General features: G+C 39.3%; 1 protein-coding gene across 5 annotated transcripts in view; it reads left to right on the top strand.

Annotated features, from left to right (window-relative positions):
- Window positions 1–26,664, top strand: part of PDE7B (phosphodiesterase 7B) — a 151,639-nt gene that overhangs the window by 110,020 nt on the left and 14,955 nt on the right. For 4 of the 5 annotated variants that reach the window (XM_060167781.1, XM_060167782.1, XM_060167780.1 and 1 more), the window contains exons 6-10: window positions 1,748–1,848; window positions 3,281–3,412; window positions 18,584–18,675; window positions 23,994–24,138; window positions 26,284–26,380. In XM_060167781.1, the coding sequence (XP_060023764.1) occupies window positions 1,748–1,848; window positions 3,281–3,412; window positions 18,584–18,675; window positions 23,994–24,138; window positions 26,284–26,380 (567 nt within the window). Of the gene's footprint in view, window positions 1–1,747; window positions 1,849–3,280; window positions 3,413–18,583; window positions 18,676–23,993; window positions 24,139–25,087; window positions 25,304–26,283; window positions 26,381–26,664 lie in introns of those variants that run through there. The other variant, XM_060167783.1, reaches the window with a different exon arrangement.

Below are 26,664 nucleotides of genomic sequence, written 5' to 3'. Positions count from 1 at the left end.
TCTGGATATGAGTTGTTGAAATATTCAACAGGCTTTTTTTTAATGATAAGAACTACCATGTGTGTAGCACCCACTGTATGCAGGGGGCTTTTGGTATGTTATTTTGAACAACAGCTTCAACAACCCTGCAAGTTGGCCATTATCACCATTTGGCCCATAAGTAAGGAGAAGTACAAAGAGGTTTTGTAACTTGCTCAAGGTCAACAACATATAATTGGCAGAGCTGCAGTCCAAGCCCAGGTCTGTCTGATTTGAAAGCCTACCGTCTTCCCACTCAACTCCACCATCTCTCCTCATCAAGAAGCAGCCCCAGATCTCATTTGACTTCATGCATATTCTTATTTATCTTCCAGTGAATTATCCGGGGCACTTTTTTAGTCACCAAATGACTTTCCTCTGCCTCGTAGTGTGTTCCTGGCTTCTTTCATTTGGCACATGGCAGTGCTTTGCATTTGGAAGCTGACTTGACGCATCAAGGATAAAATAACGGTGATGGTGATAACAACAGTAGCAGCAACCACCAGGCTTATATAGTGTTTACATATGCTGGAAAGTCTTCTAAGAACTTGCATATATTAACACATCTAATCCTTACAGCACCTCTTTGAGATCAGAGCTGTTGTTATCCCTATTTTATAGAGAAGGAAAGGGAGGAAACTTTCGGTTAAGTAACTTGCCCAATACAGATAAGTAATAGAGCCAGGGTTCATATAATAGTCAAATAAACCTGCTGATTAAAAGGTACATGTGGCACAACAGAAATACTGGAAACAAGCCAGAGCATGGCTCATTCCAGAAACACAGATAACCTCAAGCTAATTGTGTTCAGATTGATTGAGCAAAGTAATGGCCATGAATAGAGCCAAATAATCTTGATTTGTCTAAAGAGGGAGAGCACAGATACTTTGGACATGTGTATGCACCCAGAGTACATGGGGAAAAGGCAAAGATTCAATGACAGAAATAACACTGGAATCCAGAGCCAGAGTCATAGCTGGGCTGAGAGAACAAAGCCACACTTGAAAGCCAGGACATTCTATACACACTGAATATATTGCATCCTAGACATTGCCTTAGTTATTAGCTGAAGCAGGCAAGTAGCTTCTGTAAATAGCAAATTCAAAGTGCCTTCCTTGTGTCTCTATTTGGTTCCAAGAACACTCCGGTCCCTAGATTGGAAGGGCAAGAAAGATGATCATTTAATCTGAATAAGATAGAAATAAATCCAAGGATTCCTCAGCTGGATCTATGAATTTCTGCCTGAAGAATCCCCAGATTTGCTTTGGTCAGTATTTGTTACTTAAGTGATAAAGCAACCTTTGGATGAGAGTAGGTCTCTTTAAAAGGAAACCTCTTTTATTGACACATTATTCTTAAATGGCAGCAAACTTAAATAGTTAAACTATAGTGTGAAATAAAGTTGCCCTTTTCCTACATATTTATTTTTCCAATGAATGAGAGCCTTCATGAATGCCAGAGAGGGGTGATTTATGAAGGTGGTAAGGAATCCCAAGGGCCTCACAAATCCTTTTAGCCTTTCTTCCCTCTTCCCTCCCCCTCCTTCTCCACTGAAATCAACCCAGTAGAACTGCCAAGCTGGCAAATCGTGTCCATTTCTAAAGCATCCCCAGGCTGCACATTTTGGAGACACTGTTATTTTTAAGCAAAAGGGACCCTCAATAAGTCTGAGCTAGTATGTCCTTTGTGTTTTGTTTTTAGCTGATTGAGTTATCTGTTTACCTCCTAGTCATGGTTCAAGAAGATTACCACAGCCAAAACCCTTATCACAATGCTGTTCACGCAGCCGACGTCACCCAGGCCATGCACTGCTACCTAAAGGAGCCAAAGGTAAGGCAAGACCCGCTGCCTCCTCGGCCATCTGGAAATGCCATGTAAACTACCTGCCGGGTCCCAGATCACCTGACATATCAGAGCGACTGGGTTATGGGCCAATTTATAGCATGAATACATATTGCTTATATTAAGGTTTCAGTATCAGCTCTGAAAACTGTATAATAGTCATGAAAGAGGATGTAAGTTTTCAGAGGTTCTGTTTCATAATTTATATATTTTCAAGGCTGCATTAGGATGAAAACAACCCTCTCTATGACAATCTACGTCCTAGATACCTTCAACCATCACAAAAGTTAGCTGCTTTTGCCTTGAACCTTTGCCACAAACAGTACCAGAACTGAACTTTTCTAGGAAGTCTCCCACCTCGTGGTTTTTGATCAACAAATAGAATTATAACTCCTCAAGACTCAGCTGCATTTCCTACTTAGGCATCCTGATTCAGGCCCAAGAGAAATTGTGAGCATCAAAAACCTCTTTAAAAATATGCCTAGATGCAAAATATTAATCCAAAATTTAAAACATTATAGTAATGCTCGTTACTTAAAACCTAGGCATTTCTTAGCCATATAAAACCTAGCTGTTAAAACATACAGGATGAGGTTTTTTCAGGGTTATCCAACCCTGGATATCCAAGGAAAATGATATCTCAGTCCAAGACTCTGTTTAGTTCAATCAGTTTTAACATCAACCACTAAATATACAGATGCCAGATAGGCATTCCCAAGACAAAACTGGGTATGCCTCATCCTTATAAAATATCCCAAAGACATTAAAGGTTTTGTTATTTAATCCCTAAGTAATTTGAAAATTGTATAGATTGCACAGTTGTGTATTTAAAGCTAACACTAGATTCCCATTTTCCTGCTTGTTTTCCTAGCTAGCCAAAAAAAAAAGACAGATTCTCACACATTCCCCCACTTTATTTATTACACATTGAAGAAATATGCAAATTTTGCAATTCAGCCCACTGTGGATTTCATATTCGAAGAAGTGGCAATGATATATTGGATGGTTGAAATACACAAGGGATTTTTTTCCATCGCTTTGGCTTCAGCTTTTTCCTTCACTTACAGCTTTCCTAGGAGCAAGGCTTATTTTAGACTCTGCCTTCTCCCCGCCCACTATAGAGCAGTGTTGCCAACAGGTAATACTACTACAACAACAAAACAAGACAGTAGCAGCAGGAAGGGGAGGCCACCTGGATGAGCTACACAATTTGAGTTGCTTAATTCCTTTCCTCACAGCCCTTTCTTTATTCCTGCGATTCCATGGTTTTATTACCTTATTGACAGCTTCAGAAGGTTAAGGTCTGGATGAAAGGCCTGAACGATACTGTGATGATTCATTCAGTGCGATTTAGCCAAAACAAATGCTAACCTATTTTTGGAAACACACCAGTCAATCTTCCCATTCAATTCTTTAACAGCTCGCCAGCTCCCTCACACCTCTGGACATCATGCTTGGACTGCTGGCTGCCGCAGCCCACGATGTTGACCATCCAGGGGTAAACCAGCCATTTTTGATCAAAACAAACCACCACCTTGCCAACCTATATCAGGTAAGGGAGCCAACATGATACAATATGATTAACTGCTTTAGGCCCAGTGCTGTAGCCTGAATCTCACCCTTGGAGATAGCCTTCATTCAGGGTCAGCCTCAATGATGACCACAGCCAAAGAGCATGGGTTTGAAATAGGTTCAGAGTGTCCCCCAGGGAAGATTAAATTGGTTTACAAGGATATCCAAGGAATTCAATTTGCTCTGAAGCAGGTTTGAAATTGTTCTAAGTCAAACAGGATTCCTGAGTCTACTGTCTCATGGTCTGAGACTGTCTGTCTCCATAGGAACCATCTAATATAGAATGGCCAGTTGAAGCCAGTCCTCGTAGAACTTCTATAAATGATACTACCAGGTGCAATCCTAATTCAGATTTACGTCTCTAGGGCCATTTCTATTTTAATCATGTTTTTATTTTTTTATTGAAGTATAATTGACTTACAATATTATGCTAGTCTCAGGTATACAATATAGTGATTCAAAGATTTTACAGATTATACTTCATTTATAAGTTATTATAAAATATTGGCTATATTCTCCAGGGCCATTTCTGAACATTTTGGCCTCTGAGTCAGAGGTATGTTATCGAAGACAATAGGCGTACTTTGTTGTTATAAAATTGTTCAACAGCACGAGTAGATTGGCCCAAAGAACTCTTATCTATGATATTACTTCAGATATTATAACCCTATATCATAAATGAATTATTCCCAGAATTTTCAACATGGTTTGGGGGAGACCTTTGGTTGTCATTAACAAAATCATTGCATTCAAAGGAGTCATTGATCTCAATTTTAGTGCATCTTTTGAAAAAATTCAGTATGGGAAGAATTTCTAAAGGATTCCCGTAAAACAGTTGCGTTATACAAAACAGTGCAGCTTGAGGATAAAGTACAACTGAAACATGAAACAGAGCTTTTTTCCATCCAGTTGATTAGCTTTTGGTCCAGGTAGGAATTGTCATTCCAAGGTTTATGGATCCCCTGGGACATAATTCAGCACTCGGCTCTCTTGGTCTGTCAGCCAGCACCTGGAGCTGGGATAGAAATGACCATAAAGAGGGGACAGGGTGACATAATTTAGAAAAACTTTTGATGATGAGCTGAAAACTAAACAAATAAAATGAAAACTAAACTTTCTAAACAGTCGCAGAAGCTAAATTTATTGCTTGGGGAAAACATTAAAAATTTGACCAGGGGAAAAAAAATGAATGACTGAACTGAGAGCTCCCAAATAGATTTTCTATTCCTGTCATATTTCAATTCTGACTTTTCAAATGTCTTTAATTAAATAAAGAAAATCAAGCAACAAGACTGGCTACTTGATCTACTTCCATATAATGTAAATGCTTACCTAATTCTAATTTCTTATCATCAAATAGATCACATCAATGGAGTTTAAGAGAGTATGTGCTGCTACTGACTGATTTGTACATGAAAATAAGGATCATAAAGCTGTGCTTTGACATGTAGTGTATATAAAACACGTAATGAATGCACATTTAGACAGAAAGTCAGAAAGAAATATGCCAGATGTTAAAGATGTAAAAACCAAGAATGTAGAATTTCATTAACTACTCACTGCTAATTAACAAAAATTGATTCTCAAAAGAAAGATACTGCAATTACTTGTTCATATACTAAAAATGTTCTCAAATAAATGGATTCCTTACTCAAACTTTAGAAGTACAGATAATTTTTGATAATATTTAATCTCTTTGTTAAAAATAAACATTCCTATACAACCAAATTCTGCAGCCTTTTCAACACAACATACAGTCTTGTATATTTTGAACTAGCAACTATTGATTGCATGCATCAGATGATATACTAGGATCTAGGAGTACAAAGATAAATAAAATATAATCCCAGCCCTTGGACACTGCTTCAAACTCAGATGCTCAATATGTGCAAAATCCAAGAAAACTTAATCCCAGTTTGAAAAAGTTTAGAGGAGTTATAGCCAAAGATACGCATGGATAGCTCTGTATACATACCTAGAAACAACTTTTTTTTAAAGCCCCTGAAGACAAAATTTCCCAATGCTGTTCTTTGTATCCAAAGATGTTACAACAATAAAGTGAGCTATTTTTTTTTTCTAGCAGTGAATTTATCCATCTGAATTGTCTGGCCTGATGCTCGATAGGAAAGAGAAGGATCCTCTTCATAATGACTAGACAGAAGTTGGCATATAGGACTCAAAAACCACATTCAAGAGACTGTCTTCATCAGTCCCCTGCTCAAATGGTCTTAGGCTCTCTTGGAGGCTAGAGATCCATGTCTCTAAGTTTTAGGAACAGTGTTGAGGGCAAACCAGCATCACTTAATGTCATAAAGATACTTCCAATATCCTAGAGCTGGCTAGTATAAAAGATGAAATTTTATCAGCCAACTTGGGACTTTACATATTAAAGTAAAAATTGTTAAGAGGACCTAAAAATAATATGAGATTTTAATTTTGTCCAAAAATATATATATGATGGCTTTTACATCTGGCTATATACCGTTCTTATTAACTATATGAAGGAGCTCCAAAAAGATAAAGAAAATTCCCTTTAAAATTCAGTTCAATGAATTGTATAACTAACCTTTATTCAACACTTACTATGATTCAAACACTGGGCTAAGTGATTTTATCTATTATATTATTTAATCTTCACAATAGCCCAGTTAGGTGGGTACTATCATCATACCTATTTTCCAGAAAGAGGAAAATTGTTATTAGGAAATCCAAGTGGGTTTTCCTGAAAATAAACAGCTAATTAATGGCAGAGGTGGAATTAGAACTCAAGACTTTTATTTCCAGAGCCAAATGTGCCTAAGCACCACACATACTGCCTCTAAAATTCATATTGATCACCTGTGATGTGCAGGAAAGTAAGAGCTCTCCTCCAGGTTCTCCTATCGCAGTGAGGGAGACAGGAGGGTTACAGACATGTATCAATAGCTTAAGGTAGGAGAGCCTTTGCTAAGTGCTCTACGGTAGTTAGCTACAAACAAAATGTGATGGGAAGACAGAGGCGAAAGAGAAATTGATTCTGCAGATGGTTTCTGGAAATAAAAAAAATTAAAACAAAAATCAACCTCATGGAGGGAGAGTAATATAAACTGGGCCTTGAAGTGTGAGTAACATTTTGAGTAGCAGGGCAGAGAGTGTGACACCAAAGGCAGCATAAACTGGTGTACTTTGGGGATGAAAACCCACAACTCCAGAGTAACTGCCAATGGACTATTTCTGTGTCCTTGAGCTGAATATAGTCCTGTCATGAATGGCCCCTGCTCTCTGTTCAATGACTTGGGCATGTTATGATGAAGTGTATATTCTCCCTTTTGTAGACACTGTAGATTAGCTGTACAGAATGTGATCTGGGTCAGAAAATCATTTCACATTGTCAGTGAAGAACTGGCATAACTCTTTAGGTTTTCAATTTCAAGAAAAAAAAATTGTGTTACATAAAATATCAACTCAGCAAGATCATTAACAACACATGATACTTTAAAATCTTTGGAAATACAGCCTTTTAGCCTACCAAGGGCCTGTTGGTTGAGACATAAATAAGCTTTCAGGAAACTATATGCAGATTTTCAGACGACGTACCTTTACACATTTTTCTAGGGAGAGGATCCATGACTTATATTTTAAAATGAGTTATAGATCCAGAATATATTAAGAACTGTGATAATGAGTGAAAAAATATATATACACATCGTATATATACATATATATTACACAATACATATACATATATTGTGTAATATATGTGTGTGTGTGTGTATATATATACATATATATATATACAAAAACTGTACATGCACATGAACACACATTTGGTCGAGAATAGCCAAGAAGATGTGCCAGGAATTATGGGGCTTTGAGAACACCCTGTGCGTGACTTTGTACAATCCAGACTTACTATAAATGAGATAAAATGGAAGAGGGCTTCCTCTCCCTCCTTTTGTTGGCTGTGCTCTTTTAGTTCTAATAAATAAGAAGATCATTGCATAAGACCCAGCCCGTGCTTCTGCCCTGAGATAAAGAGAGGGCCAGGGCAGCTGGAGTGAAGGCCAAGTTAAAGGGCTCTCTCCCATTGTCCTCTGTCTGGGCCAGACTCACTAGCTGAACTGCCAACCCAAGTTCAACATGAAGACCATAAAGGCATTTCCACCTGGCACCACTCTCATCAGACTGGAAGCAGTCCAGGTGTCCGTGGTGGACTGAGTGTACCTAACAGGATGTGAGAGATACAGCTGAGAATTTATTTTCTGTCCCTCCACCCTCCAATCCTCCAACATGCGGGTTCAGCAGTTTTGCAAAGTAACCGTTAAATCAGACATGATATTGCTTATTACAATTGCAAAAGGAATTGCTTTCAGTTCAATTTAAAATCTAGAATATGATACAAATGAACTTATTTACAAAACAGAAACAGACTCACAGACATAGAAAACAAACTTATGGTTACCAAAGAGGAACCGGGGGGAACAGATAAATTAGGAGTTTGGGATTAGCAGATACAAACTATTATATATAAAACAGATAAACAACAAGGACCTACTGTATAGCACAGGGAACGATATTCAATACCTTGTAATAAACCATATAAAAAAGTTAATTCCTTTTGATAGAGTCCAACTACATATTAACCAGTGACAGAACAACCTAATGAATAAAATAATTAATAATTAGTTGTTCCATGAAACATTGTATTTATTACATTCTCTATTTGTCTTGCAGAAGTTTATAATCATTTTTCTTGGTCACTTATCACAAGCACTTAGAAGAGGCCAGCATTTTTAACCACTTTTTATTCTTAATGACTCTGCACCATAAATATGAAGTTAGAGCCAGAAGACATGTTCCTTCCATATGGTCCTATAACCTCTACTCAAACAAGCAATTGCAAAGATTATATGTAACCTCATGATTTCTGTCTCATGAAAGGTGTTTTTGGAAAGTGGAGTGAAAATTGTAAAAAGGAGGTTCAAATTTGAGTTTCTGTTTCATAAAGTTTCCACTGTTCATAGTGAGGTAGCTGGCATGTGGCACATCCATGGCCCTGATCTGAACACAGGCCCGCCCCGTGGACAGCAATCAATGTTCGGGCTCCCTGTGAGAGCAGTGTCTTCGGCAGATGCAGATCAAACAAGAGAAAGACATCTTCCAACAGGCAGTAAACATGGCAGTGCTATAGTTTCTTCAAGGGCCAAGCTCTTGTTTAGGACTCAAGGAGCTTCTGTTCCTCTGAGACCTCCTGGGCTGGGGCCCTTGCAGCGTTACCAAGGAGACCACTGGGCTTGTTAGGGAAGAACTCAGTGACTTCATTATCTTCTGGAGTCTTGCCTCCCGGTTTCGTGAGCAATTAAAAATGAAAACACAGACTATGTTCCTGTTGTTGTTTTTCTTCCTGCCTCCACTGGTTTAAAAGGTATAATTGACTCTGAGTCTTGTTGTACACCAGACTCAGTTTATCAACGTCATTCTAAGTATTTTAATCAAAGAAAGTGTCCAGTAAATAGAAAAAAACAACAACAGTTTAAAGCTGCTCTGTATGATAGCAAATCTGCTCTGCCAGATTCTCTTTGACAAAGAGACTCTCGGTTTAACTTGAAAACCTGTGTTGGTGGTTTATTAAATGCCAGATGTGTTGTTATTCTAGAACAAAGAGATTGTTTTTTTCTTAGGGTGGAAAATACTTGATTATTCAGATAAAAGGGGAAATAAAGGTTTTGCAGTAGCGATTTGAAGAGTTTTATTTTGTTCAAAATAAATTCTGGTAGGTTTTGTTGCCACAAAGGTGGATGCTTACTCTCTCAACTTTACAGTGAAGATTATTCTTATTAATAAAACTACAGGTATGAAGAGTGTGTGACACTAGAACACATTCTCATTGGAATGATGTGAGATTGCTGAGCTGCTGCTTCTGAAAGTAGAGGGATGTTGTACCTACTGTGGGATTCCAAAACAGTGCTGGGATTTAAATGGCTATTAAAGCAATATCATCTCATCCTATGTTCAGATCTCCATGAGCATTTCTGATGAGCATCTCCTTTGTTTCAATCTACCTTTTGCTGATATTGGTCTTTGAGCTGCTGTGAAAGCCAGTGAGTCTGTAGGAGCAGAGCCACCTTCCTCTTAAGAAAGACAAAGGTAATTTGGCCATTGCCTATGAAATACCAGTACCTCCCAGCCTGCTCATGCCAGATCCTCCCCTAGAGCAGGGCACCATCATCTTTCATCCTGTCATCTACACTCAGCCTTGCCTGTCTCCAACCCTTCCGCCACTGTGCAGCCAGAATGAGTTTCCTGAAACTCAACTGTGACACTTAGATGCCCGCTTAAAATCCCATTGCCCTCAGGGTTAAGTCCAAATATCCTAACCCAGTTTACAAGCCTCGTTATGATCTGACCCTCACTGCGCTTTCCAGTTCCACTTCCCACCGTTACTCTCCCAGGCTCTATGCATCATCCAGTCTGAACCGCTTTCAGAATCCCAGAGCCGACATATGTGCCAAGTGCTGGCAGTACAGAAGATAAACAAAACAAGTAGAAATCCCTGCTTTCTACTAGGGGAATCAGAAAATAAGTGAAATATGTAGTATGTTTGAAAGTGATCATTTCTAATGATTAAAAAATAAATAAAACAGGGAGGGAAGGTATAAAGTGTCCCTCACGCTCCAGGTCTTCACACACGTGCTCTTCTTCCTTCCGCCTGTTTTAATGAAATGTAACCATGGCAGTGCTCTAGTTTCTGTACTGCCTGCATTCCCGGACTCCTCTCTAACTTACTCATCCTTTTGATCCCAACTTGGACAGATCTTCCTCCTGAAAGCCTTCTTTTTCTTTAAAAATCCATCTTCCATGCCCCCGCTATATGATTTCACAGCCCTCTCTTACTTCCCCTGTCACGGCGTTTACCGCTCTAAACTGCCATTTCCTGATTAGACGTCCATATCCCCCATGGCCTGCAAGCTTCTAGGCATCTACCTCGTCCGCTGCTGTATCCTCAGCCTCTGGCACAGTCCTCACGTTTAGTGAATATTCGTTGGGTGCTGGGACGTTTGCTGGATGAGTAAGTGGATGGATAGATGGATGGAGAGACGGATGGACGCACAGTTTGGACCCATGCAGCAAGAAAGACAGAACCTGAGGAACACTGAAAAATGAGGAATATTGGCCACAGTGAGCACACACAGGGACCCAGAGGGGAAATCTGAAAGACAGCAGCACACAGACGAGAAAGCACATCCCCGTACTGTCCACTTAGTAGGTACTTGTGCTAATTATTGCATTATTACTTCCCTACATCAAGAGTACACCATGAAGACTGAGAAGCATCGTGGAAAATTCTTTATAATGATCTTCCTATTTGTTTACCTTGCAACTGACAAATGCTCTCTGATATATGTTATTTCTGGAGTCGTTTACCTGATCCTGGTCATCTGTGAGCGAACAGTGAGAGAGCCCATTGCTATAATAATTGTAAAAGCTCTTTGACTTTTACCTGAGTCTAAGGATTTCACAGCAGGAGATTCCAAGTCTGGCTTTTATCAGCTATTGACTAAAAAATTAACAGGACTCTGTTACTTATACAATTACTTAAACTTTTGCAGTTACGGAACTTTGGGGGTTTGGAGGTTAATGACTTAGTATCCATTCAACAAATATTTATTTAGATGGCACTGTGCCACATACTGGTGCACAAAGATGAATAAGATATGCTCCTTGTTCTCAATGGCAATCATGTATGGCAGCAGCTTCAAACCAGGCATGTGTGCCCGTGGGGATACGCGAAGACTTTCCCAGGAGTACACAGGCATGAATAGTGCTAACAGAATTCATTTTCACCTCCTCAGACTGAACTACCTGGAATGTGCTTGCAGGACAGTCAAGCCAGTTCTACTTTCCACTCCTCTTTCACAGTTACCCTGTTCCCACCGTACAAAAGAAAGACATATCTCTTATCCATTGTGCGTATTGCATCTTGCTCCAACTGCACTAATATTGTATATTGCCCCAGTGTGAAAAAATACCAAAGGAACAACTAAAAATATTCAAGGAAATCTCCTATAACTGAGGTACTATAATGCTCCCAGCCATCTCATGAATAAATGCATTGTCAGAACATTTTTATTCTTTTTATTTATTTATTTATTTCTGACTACTGTTCATTGCGGTGTGCATTACGATGGCTTCTCTTGTTGTGGAGCACGGGTTCTAGGCACACGGGCTTCAGTAGTTGTGGTGCGCGGGCTCTAGAGCTCAGGCTCAGTAGTTGTGGCACACGGGCTTAGTTGCTCTGCGCCATGTGGGATCTTCCCAGACCTGGGCTTGAACCCGTGTCTCCTGCATTGGCAGGCAGATTCTTAACCACTGCGCCGCCAGGGAAGTCGCAAAACATTTTTATTCTTAGGCATAATGTTTTCCAAATTTGCAGTATACGTGTATTTTCATCAATTAGTTACCAATAGCAATTGCATTGTAAACCCAAGCTGGAAAAATATTTACTACTTAGAGCCTGATGTTAAGTAAATTTGTTAAATTAAAGATTCAATTTATATATCAATACTTATTTTTGTTTCAGAGAGATATGATAGGGTGATGATGAAAGAATTTCACACATCAAAATATATTGCATTAAAATAAAATTCTATGGGGAAATAGAATGGAAATGTAAGTTCTAGAGGGAAAAAATCAATTTAAAATTTTTGACTTAAAAAATAAATTATTCATGTGTTTTCTTAAACATGTGATTAATAGGTATTAAATGCCATTGGTATTTTGATTCCCTTAGATACATTTAATGCATAAAAGAGTTATATAATGATTTTATATTAAAACACCAATATTCACAAAAATGCAAGACATTATTACATCTTTTGTTACCATAGAAATTTGTGATTTTAGATATCAATTTTTAAAAGCATAGGGAGACCATAATTTTTCAAGACTATTTTAAGAGTAAATGAACAAAACATATGAAAATTACTTATATGTAGGAGCAAGGCCAGTGAACAAAGTTGTTATAAGGTGTTTTGGACAGTAGGATAGAAGCTTGGGTTGGGAATGGGGAGCTAGAAGAGGGAGCTGTCAGTTCTGTTTGGAGAACCAGGAAAGTCTTTCCTAGTAGATGGCAATGTTTGATCTCAGAAATAAGAAGTGTGTGTTTGTGTGTGCGTGCCCTCGCGCAGATGCGCGTGAGCCCACGCGTGCATTTCAGACTTTACTAAGGTGATTTCACCTCACTCTTTTTTAGTTATAAAATTCTTTATTAAGATTCTTATGCAAAAACCAAGCATTATTCTAGATTAAGACATTGAAAAGGTCTTTTTATCAACTCTTTGGGGATGATATGGAAGATAATAAAGCAACTTTAAATAATGTGGTGTGTTAGTGACTTAAACAAGGGTAGAAGTTTGTTTCTATCCTTTATAAAAGAAGTTTGGATACTGGCAGTCCAGGGCAGGCGTGGTGGCTTCACAAAATTAAGAATGAGTGACCCAAGATCCTTTCAGTTCTTCAATCTGCTATCACTGGGGTATGACACTTGTCCTCATTGCCCAGCTAGCTGCTGGAGCTCTAGCCATTCCTGCTGCATTCCAGACAGTGAGAGGGAAGGAAGGGATAAAGCAAAAGAAGCCTCTCCCCGATGAAACAGTTCCCTTTAAACAACTTTCCTTAAAATCCCACACAACATTTCTGCTTACATTTAATAGGTCAGAATTTAGCCTGATGATTCCACTTAGCTCTAAAGGAGACTCGGAAATGTTATCTTTATTCTGGACAATGATGAGACTCCTCTAAACACTGAGCCATCCTAGCAGATCCAGAAATCAACCATCTCACCACCTCCACTTTCCTCGTCCAAGCCTTTATCAGCTTTTGCCTGGATAACTGCCCTCTCCCCCCACCTTCTACACCTATTTCTACCCTTATCCCCTACCAAAGTCTACTTTCAACATAGCAACCAAAGTGATCTTACTTACAGTTAAGCCATATAATTTCATTCCTCCCAAACTTCCGCAGTGGATCCTTATTTCTCTCAGAGTAAATATCAGAATCCTTACAATGGCCGGAAGACCTCACATGATCTGGTATCGAATTACCTCTCTAACTCCTTGTACCCATACTTCTCTTCCCTCGCTGCACATGGACCTCACAGCTGTTTGCTCCCCTTTGGGGGCCTTTACTTCAGCTGTTTTTTCTGGAACAGTCTTCCCTCATCAGCATGGTGAGCTCCCTCCTACCTTCAAGTCTTCGCTCTCATCTCACCTCTTACCCTGACTACTTTACCTTCCCCATCCCACCCCTCCAAAGACTCTCAAATCCCCATTATTCTGCTCTACTTTTCCTTCTTTCCATGCATTTGCTATCTTCTGGATGCTATACTTTTTTTCCCAAAGTATTTCTTGTGCTTATTGTTTATTATCTATCTCTCTCTATCCCTGCTACCTCTAGTTCTTTGTCTCTTTTGTTCACTGATATATTCCAAGCACATATTACAGTGCCTGGAACATAGTAAGTGTCCAATATGTTTGCTGAATGAAATCAAGTAATTTGTTCAGTTATATACTTAGCAAATTAATAGAAAGCACTTTCTCTGTGCAAGGCACACAGTTGAGTGGATACAAAAGGAACGAGGCAGGGTTCCTGCTCACATACAGTTTATAATCTAGTAAGAAGAACAGGAAGTACATACACAACGGTCACACACATCAATGGGACCGAGACCAACTGGCCTCAGGACTTGAGGAATGCCGAGAAGAAGAGCTATAGGACTCAGAGGAGAGCAAGTTCGCCTCTAACTGGACTCATTCCAGGTGGCTTTGTGGATGGAGTGTTTGAATTGGACTTTGGAAGACAGGTTTTAGTTTGATAAGGAAACATAGAGGAGTTTGAGGAACATAAACTACCTTGAAAGGCATGAAAGTGGCAAAAGGAAAGGACATTTTCATGTATTAATAATTTAATAATGTAAATAATAAGTTATAGTTTTATTAATATGGTGTCATTTATTTGGACTATAAGACCTTTGTAGGAAAGGAAAGGTAAAGGTATTCAATTATCTCAAACATATAGGAACAGAATGATAGTTGGGACAATTTTTAGGGAGCACTGAATGCCAAGCTAAGGAGTTAAGCTTAATTTATCTGATAGGACACCAAGGTAGAGTTTGCAGCAGGGCATGGGAGAAGGCAGATGGCACAATCATATTGAAGTTAGGTGAGCTCCTTGAGGGCCGCAATTTTGTCTTATTCACCTTTAGACCCCCAGTGCCTGCCATGGCACCTGGCATATTAGGAGGTGTTCAAAAAAATATTAGTTTATATTTCAACCAATGATTAGGGAGATGGTAAAAAATTTTGTCAAATAAACAAGTCACATTCTGGAAGTTGTAGGGAGGATGAATAGAAGGAAGGATAATTAAGGATAATAAAGCACTAAAATATGGTCACTTCAGTGAAAGGAAGGGATGGGTATAAGAGACGCCATGATGGAAGAACCAACAGAACTCAGAGACTGTTCAGATGTGAGGGTCGAGAGTGGCTGAAGGATGAATTCTCCCCCAAGACAATCTAAATCTCCTCAACTCATAACACACTCAAACTACAAGATTTTTTGAAGTGACACCAAATTTGGAGGTATGTGCAAAGATTCCAGTGTGGATTCAGAAACTAACATCTAATTAAAACAATCAACCATTGACTTTTAAAGCAGCAACTATAGATGACTTGGGGGAAAATTAAGTATAACTGTAGGCGTTCATCAGTTTATAAATGTCAGGCCTCTGAATGTTTGGATGTGGGTGAACAGAGGTAATTCTTAGGAGACAGCAAGTGGAGGTGTGCAAAGCTTAGGTCTTGACGCCTGGCAGACCTGGGTTGAAGGCCTTTCTCAGTTACTGACTAAGCTATGTGGCCTGTCAGAGAAACCTGGGGTTTCATTTGCTGTGAGTTAATGATTAAAACAGTAGACAGTTATGTGAGAATTCAGTGAGATCATGTAAAGGGCCTGGCACACAGTGGGTGCTTCAGAAATGTTAATCCCCCCTCCCTAAACTTCTCTTATTTTCTTCTTCTGCATCCAGTGGAGTACCCCTACCTCCAACGCAATTCTGGCCAAAACATACTTCCTTTATAATGACAGCTCCATGAGAGGTTGTGTTTGTAACGCGTATGCTATTTTCTTTTACTCTGTACCAGCGTCCAGGCCCCCTCCATTTCCCCCCATTTTTCTGGTGCTAACCTCCAAATATGGTTTCACCAGCAAATTTCCCAAGTATCCGTTTATTCTGTCTTCAGGAAGATTATTAATGAAGATGTTAAGTCAGGCTGGCATAAATAACAATGCTTAAGACAATTCTCCAGACGCTTTTGTTCCACTCAACAGGGATATGGCGTCATTTATCATTAGGTCTTGTTACAGTTTTCTGGCCCCTTGAAAAACTCACGTGAGGGCACTCATGTCACATCCACTTGAATTAGTCTTGCAAGTGAATGCTCATGAGTGACTGAATTAAATGTCACAGCAGGGATAGAACATCTGTTACATCACACTAACCTATCACTCTCTGCTCTCATAAATCTTTACAATCAAAACAAATTAGTCTAGTATGTTATTTCTCATAAACATTGTCTTTTGCTGTGTGTAGCTCATGCCCAAAAGGAGATAATAGACTGGTTGATAAAAGTAACAAAATCTCATCACAGGTTCAAACCTGGTCAAGTGGTGCATAAGGAATAATGACTCCTTGGCAAAGAGAAATGAATGGCAATAGAGCAGCCTGTACAGAGAGTTGGAATAAGACTCCACCTCGTGAAACTCATTCTACAAAGTCCTGGGGAGAAATCATGACCTGGTTTTAGAACCAAGAATAGTTGCAGTTTTCTTGAACTTGTTTTTTCCTAATAGACCCTAGATTGTGTCACTCCTGGGGTGAGAAAAGAATTCTCTTTTCCCATTTGCTGAAGAAGTTGAGCATTACACGGATGGCACAGATATAGTGGCAAGAAGAGTGGGGCTGCATAATGATGGAGTAATTTTCAGTGTCTGTCCTGGCTCCATCAGTCTCCATATTATTTTCCTTCCTTCTTTCCTCTCACTTTTTTTTTTTATATTTTTTTGCGGTACGTGGGCCTCTCACTGTTGTTGCCTCTCCCGTTGCGGAGCACAGGCTCCGGCCGCGCCGGCTCAGTGGCCATGGTTCACGGGCCCAGCCGCTCCGCGGCATGTGGGATCTTCCCGGACCGGGGCACGAACCCGTGTCCCCTGCATCGGCAGGCGGACTCTCAACCGCTGCGCCACCAGGGAAGCCCCTCTCACTTTTTTTAAATTGTGGCAAAATACACATAATATAAAATTTACCATCTTAGCCCTTTTTCAGTGTACAATTCAGTGTACTAAGTACATTCGCACTGTTGTGCAATCATCACCCCAATCAAGCTGTAGAATTCATCTTGCAAAGCGGAAACTCTGTACCCACAAAACAATGTTGTGTTGGCCAAAATATTCGTTCGGGTTTGTCCGGAAGATGGTGTGGAACAACCCGAACGAACCTTTTGGCCAACCCAATAACTCCCTATTCACTCAGCTCCCCTGGGAACTTCCATTGTTTCTGTCTCCATGAATCTGAATCTGACTATTTCAGGTACCTCATATAAGCAGAATCACACAATTGCCCCCTACTTCTTTCAACTTAAGTATAGTTGATATACAATATTGTATGTTACAGGTGTACACTATAGTGATTCACAGTTTTTAAAGGTTATACTCCAGTATAGCCAATTACAAAATATTGGCTGTATTCTCTGTGCTGTACAATATATCTTGTAGCTTATTTTAGACATAATAGTTTGTACCTCTTAATCCCTTTCCCTTACATTTCCCCTCCCCGCTTCCCTCTCCCCATTGGTAACCACTAGTTTATTCTCTACATCTGTGAGTCTGTTTCTTTTTCGTTTTATTCACCAGTTTGTTGTATTTTTTTTTAGATTCCACATATAAGTGATATCTCTGTCCTTGTCTTTCTCTGTCTGACTAATTTCACTTAGCATAATGCCCTCCAAGTCCATCCATGTTGCTGAAAATGGCACAATTTCATTATTTTCTGTGGCTGAGTAGTATTCCATTGTGTGTGTGTGTGTGTGTGTGTGTGTGTGTGTGTGTGTGTGTGTGTATATATATACACCACATATATATGTATGTATATACACATCTTCTTTGTCCATTCATCTGTTGATGGAAACTTAGGTTGCTTCCATGCCTTGACAATTTAGCCTCACTTTTAATAAATGCTATCTTCCCGTATTTTTTGTAAGTTTATAACACCTCTTGAAACAAAATGGAGAATGAATAAATAAATAAGAAAATAAAGGGAAAAGATTTCTTGGGGACTAGAAGAGTTCTGTTCTCTGTAAATGAAGTCAGTGGTAAGGCCATAATGTTTGCTAATATAGAACAAAACACAATAGGTTGTAAGAAATATTCATTATTTAAATGGTTAGCTAATGTTCAGACAGGCAGCATACTTAAGGTCAAAGGAGAGATTGGATGTAGTAGAGGTTTCCACAAAGGAAGAAATATCAAGATAGTTGAACAAGGAAGCAACTGTAGATTCAAACCCAGACCTAATGGGCTAAGTGCCGATATACTGATCACGAAGATTACTGACAGTGGTTCTCAGACTTTAGTATCCACAATAATAAATCACCACAAAGCCACCAAAACAAGACTGCATTGACTGGGGCGCATATCACACCAGAGGTTGTGAGGCCTGCCTCTGCTCTGTTGAGTAGTGTGATTTGGGATTATATTATGCACATAGCCCTACGGTATCCATTACTACCTACTGTTACTGCCTCACTTTCTTTCTTCTACACTGTTACCTGAATGCGCTTTCAAAACCAGACAGAGACAGGACTGCGGCTGCTAGAAATAGACCCGCATTCAGCCCTCTGGTGGAAGGTCAGCGGGGCCTTGACCCACACACACACTATTATTATAGCCTTGAGAATAGGCCTGCGGTTGTTTTATTTTGTATTTCTGCTCTGCCTCTATGTCATCAGGTACCAACTGGCCAGAGGGAAAACACTGGCCTCCACGGAGCTGTGTTCAGTGAGAGAGATCGGTATCTGGCTTCTCCCCCATTTATAGTTTTAATTTTCTTTCTTTCTAGAATATGTCTGTGCTGGAGAATCACCACTGGCGATCTACGATCGGCATGCTTCGAGAATCAAGACTTCTGGCTCACTTGCCAAAGGAAATGACGTAAGTGACGTAGAGATGAAACATACCGATGTCCACACATTAGAGATAAGCCGCTTTCTCTTGGGCTTGAGACCGCCAGGGTTAATGGCAGGGAGCCAGCCCGCTGTGCTTCCGGCCCGTGCTGCCTTGGTTGCCTATCAGAGGAGATGCGGTGTCAGTTACAGCAACCCAGAAACCAGAATCCCTCTGTGAACTCTGAAAGGGCCTGGAGAGTGTAGGACCTAACGTCAGGAAAAGAGATAATAAACAGCTCTCAGCTTTCACACTCTTTGGCATCAACGCTGTGCTTTGCCAAATTCCTGTCTTTTATGTTAGCAAAATTGTCCTCCTGTGTAGATCCAAATAATAAATATTTATCAAGAAGGAACACAGGAGTTCCCAAGCTAGATTGAAGCCTAGTTCAATAAAGCGTGTTTTGTTATTGCCAGTCTTAGCAAAAGGAGAAGTCAGGAATTCTTTTCTAAAATGTCTTTTGTTAAGTAACTGAATTGGCCCCAGCAATTTTTTTCACCAGGAATTTACCTATGTCTCTTGCATTTTAAACAGAAAGGGAAATACTAGTTTCCTGGTCCACTGTTTGTTAGCCCGGGTATTTAGGTCGAGTCCTACTAAATCCAAGACCATGGCCTCATTTCCACCTGGCCTCAGTTTAGCTGCTGTACCATACTGGCCTTAATTTAGCTGCTGCACTGTCTTCCAAGGTCACCGCTAATTCCTATCTGTTTAATTCAAATGCACAGAACCCAGGGTAGCTAGGAGGGAAAAAGTAAATAGATCCCTGTACCATGTTTCTGAAGGGCACAAAACTTAAGGTCAAGGACCACGTGGTGTCTCTCGGTAAAGCAGGCAGGATGCTCTGGGCTCGCACGTTTACCCCTGGCACGCTGATTCTATCTCATGCTGTTCCCTAGCACCCAGAAGAAAATGGAATTTGTGGAAGGAACTTCAATTCTGATAACATTTTACCCCCGAAACCAAATAAAACCAATCCTCACACATGGAATAAAAACTCGTGCCTCTTACTAAAACAATACATTGCAAAGATCGAAAGAATTAAGTGCAAAAAGAACTAAAAACTAGAGCAAAAAATCAAGTAAGAAGGAGGAGGAAGGAAGAGGTGAATGGTAAGGAAGCCAAAGAAAGAGAGAAGGGAAGGAAGGAGAAGGAGACAGGAAGGAATAAAACAACAGGAAAAAGGGAGGAGGAACCTGGGACCAGATTTGTCCCTGTAACGCCCTCCTTAATCCTGCTCGTTGCTCAATTAATATTCATTTCCTAAGATACTTCTACTCATCCCTATGGATTCCAAATAAAAATACTATATTTTATATGCTTTTGTGGAACATAGTGTTATAAGTTGCTTTCGCTAGAAGAAAAACTTACGCAATAATATACGTGAAAGGACTTTATAATGAAATTTACGGTCATCCTACTCATAGTGAGTATCCTATCCTCATGTAAATGCCTTCAAATCATTTTCCTGATTCTGAAAGACAGGTTAACCATACACACTAAGGAAAAAATCAGAAAAGTATTAGTTTGCACCATATGAAGTTGCTGTTTTTGAGAGCCCAGAACAGTAGAATATTGGCAGTTTCATATGATTCAACCTAATAGGAAGAAGAAAAATGAGATTACTGGTAATCCGGCAGTCCAGGAATAGCAAATGTTAACCTGGCTGGTTTGTTTCCTTTTAGTCTTTTTTTCAGTACAACTATATTTTAAAGAAATGGGGAAGTTATCTCATACAGTGTATGTCCTGCTATTTTTCACTTACTGTAAAGGTCTTTTTCCATATCATTAAACCTGCTGCTAAAATAAAGTACTGCATTCCATTGCATCAAATTGTATTGACTATTGCCTATTGTTGGGAATTTAGATGATTTCCAAATTTATGTCATTACAAATAATGCTTAACAAGCATCCTTAAACATATATTTTTATCCCAAACTACGATATTCTATTTTCTCAGAAACTGTTTGTGGTTAGGAGTTATTGATCAGAAAGAAAGGTGTGAATTTTTAAGGTTCTTGTTGTATACTATCAAATTGCTTTTCCAAAAAGCTGCATCTACCTGTATTCCCACTGGTAGATTATGAGAAAATCTACCAATGTACCGTCACCAAAATTGAGTTTTATCTCTATTACCTTTTTAAAATATTTGCAGATTTGACAGAGAGAGAGAAAGAAAGAAAGAGAAGGAGAGAGAGAGAGAGATTCATTGATAACAAATGAGACTAAAAATTTTTCATGTATTTACTGGCCACTGTTATTTCTTTAGAGAACAAAATTTTGCGTTTGATCTTTTCTTATTTTCTTTTGAGTGTTGTTATTCATTTGTAAGAAATGTTTGTATTTTAACTACAGTAACCATTTGTTATATGTTGTAAATATTATTTGAAGCTTTTAGTTTCCCTTTTAACCTGGTTCATGAAATGTTTCACCTAACTAAAATAGTTATGTTTCCTGGTTATAAATTTAATAAATATTCATATTTTTAAAGAATTCATACAATATTGAAATTATTTTTTAAGTGAAAATCATTCATAATTCCCCTATATGTCTTTCCAAATTCTTCTCTATGACCATAGAGATCATGTCTTACATACTTTGTATCCTGTTTTTAAACATAACAATAAAACATGGTATTTTTCCATGTCAATAAATATAGCTATACATCATCATATGAAATAATTGCATAGTATGCTTGTAACATGGTTCATTTAACCAATCTCCTATTTATGAATTCTTGATATTTTTCTCCCTAGAATGTTTCATTATTTTAAACAATAGGATAAACATTCCCATAACATATATCTTTACTAACTGTATCTTTACTAACATGTTCATAGTAAATTTGTAGATGAACTGTTGGTCAAATTATTTATATTTATTGCTTTTAACACTAATTCCTAAATTACCCTCAGGAACACTGCACCAGTTTACACTCTGGCTAACAGAGAATAAGAAGGAAGATTTCCCCATATCGTCAACAGCATTAAGTATCATAATCATTCATTAATTCATCATATTATTTAGCAGTTGCTTTTAATCCATGCCAATAAAAGTGTGGGAAATAGTATCACATAGCTGTTTTAATATTTTTTGTTACACTAAGAATATTTAATATCTTTTCATATTTTGGGAACATTTTAAAGTTCTTTTGTGAATTGCCTTTTTTCTGAGATTATTTCTAATGTCCAGGAGTAGATTAAAGATGTGTATGTGGCTTAAAAACAAAAATGTTAATGATGAAACTATAAAGCTTTTAGAATATAATGTAGGGAATATTTTCATCAGAGGTAGGAAGGATTTCTTAAATAGGAGAAAAATATTAACCTAAATAAAAATATTTTTAGGTTAAGCTATATTAAAAATTAAGACTTCCTTTCATCAAAAGACATCATAAAGAAAACAGAAAGACCAGCCACAGAGTGAGAGAAGATATTTGCAACACATAAGTGACAAAAGACCATTATTGAAAATATATTAAAAACTCTTAGAAGCAATAAACAAAACAGAAACCACCCTATAGAATAGTAGGTAATGACTAGAATAGAAACTTCACCAAAAAAATAGAAATGGCCAATAAACACATGAAAATATGTCCAACCTCATTAGTTATCAAGGAAATTCATATTAAGATTATAATGAGTTGCGTGACATTGGCAAATGGGCAAAAAAAAAGTAAAGTGTAAGACTATAAAGCAATGAGAACCTCATCTATTACTGTTTGGAGTGTAAATTTATACAACTGTTTTGGAAATAATCAGCAATATCTAAGAAATTGAAGATGAACATCTCTGATCCAATAATTTTATTCCTGGATATAGTCCCTAGAGAAACTTTGCACATGTGTAACTGGAGGTACATGAGGGTGTTTATTGTGTCATTTTTTCCATAGTAGTCAAAAGCTAAAAACTACTCAAGTTACCATCAAAAGTAGAACAGATAAATACATTGAAGTATAGTCCTACAATAGGATACAATATAATCAAGAAAATGGATGAACGACAGCTCACACATCAACTTAGGTGACTTTCAAAAATATGTTAGGCTATGGGCTTCCCTGGTGGCGCAGTGGTTGAAAGTCCACCTGCCGATGCAGGGGACGTGGGTTCGTGCCCCGGTCCGGGAAGATCCCACATGCCGCAGAGCGGCTGGGCCCGTGAGCCATGGCCGCTGAGCCTGCGCGTCCAGAGCCTTTGCTCCGCAACGGGAGAGGCCACAACAGTGAGAGGCCCGCGTACCGCAAAAAACAACAACAACAAAAATATGTTAGGCTAAAGAAGCAAGTCACAAACTGATACTTATCACATAACTTAACGTGCAAAAGCAGTTAAAGTTAAACCGTATTATTTAAACATGCATACACAGGTGGTAAAATTGTTTTAAGTAGCAAGGAAATTATTAAAACAAAGGTCAAGAGAGTGGTTACTTCAGGGGTTGAGGGGAGGTGGGGTTGGATGAGAGACACAATGAGGACCTTCTGGGGTACTGGCAGGCAACGATCTTGACCTGGATGGTGATTGTAAGATGTTTATTTGATATTTATTCATTAAATTGTATATGTGTACTCTATGCTCTCTACTTAAGTATACTTCATTTTTAAAGGTGAATTTTAAAAATAGGTACGGATATTCCTCCCATTGATTACTTTCCATATGTGAGGATAAGCTCTGATTTGTTTTAGTTTTCCAAAATATCCCATTTTCCATATACCATCTGTTGACCAATATATTGCTCGACCACTGCTTTTTAATGGTGCCTTAATGAACTGTGGTTTTTTTTTTAAGTTCCAGTATCTCTTTCCAACCTATCAGTTTTGTCCCCTTGATGGGTCTTTCCATTCCACACAATCAGTCGCTATTATTGTCTTCATTACTGTTACTATTATCATGCCCATTTCTCTCCCCATGCAAATCTTAAAGTTTGAGTTGGTTTGAACTCTATAAAAAGTACAATTCAAATGCCTGTGATTCTATGAGTCTTTCTGGGTCCTCCTTAAAGCATACATTTCTCGTTGGCTTTCGATCTTCCCACCCATAGGAACCATGGGAATGTATAAACTGCCACAACTCTGTTCACCCATGGTTTCAATCTCTCTGTCCAGTCCTTGACATACATCCCATCCAAGGACAGAAATGATGGTGGGTGAAAGAATCACTCTCGGGCTGCAAGGACTGGGATTCTGTGTAATAAACAGAATCAGAGGCAGAAATGAGAGTACAAGCCACCTGATGATGACAGAATCCATCACCCTCCTCAAAGGAATTTGCTTTGTGTGTGTGTTTTCTCTTTCATTCTTGTGGATGCAGACAGAATATTGAACAGCAGCTGGGCTCCTTGATCTTGGCAACAGACATCAACAGACAGAATGAATTTTTGACCAGATTGAAAGCTCACCTCCACAATAAAGACTTAAGCCTGGAGGATGTACACGACAGGCACTTTATGCTTCAGGTAAACAACAACAACAAAAAGAAGTCATTACCCTCACTGGGTATAACACTTAAGGACACGATCCATCATTTTAATGCATCTGAGAAGAAATATCTCCCATGGTATAAGCTAGAGTGGTGACCTACTTTATTAAAAACTTTGAGACATGAAATTTTTAAGTGGTTTCCAAGCAAGTAAAATCTGGGTTTCACGTCAGTAAGTTGATAATATCTCATTTTTCCTTGTTTGGTAACTGCTTCACCACAACGTAGTTGTGTAGTTGCATGCAGTAAGAATCTACCACATTTTGTGCCTTGATATAGAGCTGATCACTGTCATACCTGTGCAATGTGGAAAACTGTTTCTTTAATACAAAAGTATATTATGTTAACTATAGTACTAACGAAAATTGAAAAACGAGTATCCTTCCTCTACCTAAAGCCTATTTAATTAAACCCTGCTTTCCTTCCTTTTACTACCTTAACTCATATTTTCATCTGAGGCTCAGACGTGTTTACCTAGTCTTACCATTTTTAGGCACCAATAAATAAATGATTTTAAGTTTAATTGAATGCATTGAATCATATCAAGCCCAACCCTTTCTGCTTCCTTCCATGGCAAAAAGCCATTTGTGAAAGTTAAGAAAGAACAAGATGGGAAGTGGACCTTGGAAGCAGAAGTCTGACCTGCTGTATCCAAACCAGAGCCTTTTGCTTGATCTTCCATTTTCTCTCATTTTCCTCTTTCCTTTTGGCACAAAAGACTGAATGGGTGAATCCTGGATGCATCTAGATAGGCCAGCTTTAACCACGGACGTGGACCTGCACGTGGGAGACTGAACCATGCTGTTTCTTCCCTTCCATGCCTTCAGGCTGCCTTCGGAAGCTGTCCAACTGCTCCATCCTTTTAAGGAAATACCCTCCTCCCAGCTGTAAAACTGTATCTCCCTCCTTCTTTCTTCCCAAACTAGTTTTCTCGTCCCTGAGTGCCACAGACGCCTGATTTTAGAGACTCAAGCCTAGTTGTGACTAGCTGAAAGATTTGGCCTGGACACTTGCATTTCAAAAGGAAAGCTTGCTAACACACACGAATCCCTCAAGGGCGGAACCTGGAGAGGACTTCTGCCCTTGACCTACTCCAACATGTACTGGTGTCCCCATTCACCAGGAAATAAAGAACCAACCAGGTTTGCAACTTAATATGATTCAGGCTCTCCCAGACCCCAGCACTGCTAGCAGTTCTATGATCCCAAAGAACTCGGGCCAAACCAACAGACCTTGCTGATGGACGGGCATGCCACCAGAAGCCCATCTGGGCAGTGGGCTCTCGGCAGCTGGTAGTTATGGGGGAGAACTTATTTCTCTGGAAATCCAAGGAAACCCTCCTAGGGTCAGCATCTCTGACAAAAGCTGGTATCCCAGATGCAGAACAGTGTGAGCAAAGCCAAGAAGGCCCAGATTTATCTCTGCAAACCAAACACTCCTAGGCTTGATATGACTCAGCTCCCTGGCTGGCAGTCTGAGCTTGTTCACACAGACACGGGCATATAAATGCAAACACAAATAATTTAATGTATGGAGTCGGTCAGTGTGGCCACTGTGAGAGTGAGGTCCCAATGTGAGCAAAGTCAAGAAGGCCCAGATTTATCTCTGCAAACCAAACACTCCTAGGCTTGATATGACTCAGCTCCCTGGCTGGCAGTCTGAGCTTGTTCACACAGACACGGGCATATAAATGCAAACACAAATAATTTAATGTATGGACACGGTCAGTGTGGCCACTGTGAGAGTGAGTGAGGTCCCAATGATCTCACTTGAGCCTGGCTGGGGCCCCTGCGGCCTCCCTGCCCACAAGGATGGAGCAGCAGGAACAGGCCATGGCTTTCCTTGGCCTGCCTGCCCCAAGTCTCCTCCAGATAGCTCCGTGTCCTTGGACGATGGCTCTTCTCTCCTTCTCACTGCTATAAAGTGGGAGTTCTGAATGAAGGTCTTGTGCCGTGATGAATAAGTGCTGTTTTCCTGAAGAGGTACGTCAGGGAAGCCTCTATAAATACAGGACTGGTACCATGAGGCCGACTGGCAGGTCTGATGGCCCCTTGGGCTTGGGGTGCATTTGCTGCTCAAAGATCATCCTCTGACCCTCTCTCCCTGCCCTGTCATTTCTCAGATTGCCTTGAAGTGTGCTGACATTTGCAATCCTTGTAGAATCTGGGACATGAGCAAGCAATGGAGTGAAAGGGTCTGTGAAGAATTCTACAGGCAAGGTTAGTAGTGACCCGACAGCTGACTTTTCATTGCCCCTTCTCCTTTCAGGCATTTATCCTAAGAAAACAGGGAATGGATCATCTATCATGACATTTGTTCTTTCATCAACTCGTATTATCCCAGCCTTTCTCTTTTAACCCTCTTGCGAACCATCCAGCCCTTTTCTGGAAATAATTTGAAAATATTAATAAATAACACTGATTTACCATGGAAACAGGTAATAATGAGGTACAGTAAAAATGAGCAAAAGGGGGATATATATATATAATTTGTTAATGGTTTT

Source organism: Lagenorhynchus albirostris, chromosome 12 (genome assembly GCF_949774975.1).
Source record: "Lagenorhynchus albirostris chromosome 12, mLagAlb1.1, whole genome shotgun sequence".
Taxonomy (NCBI): domain Eukaryota; kingdom Metazoa; phylum Chordata; class Mammalia; order Artiodactyla; family Delphinidae; genus Lagenorhynchus; species Lagenorhynchus albirostris.
The sequence above is the reverse complement of the archived record's forward strand: the minus strand, read 5'-3'. Positions and strand labels throughout refer to the sequence as shown.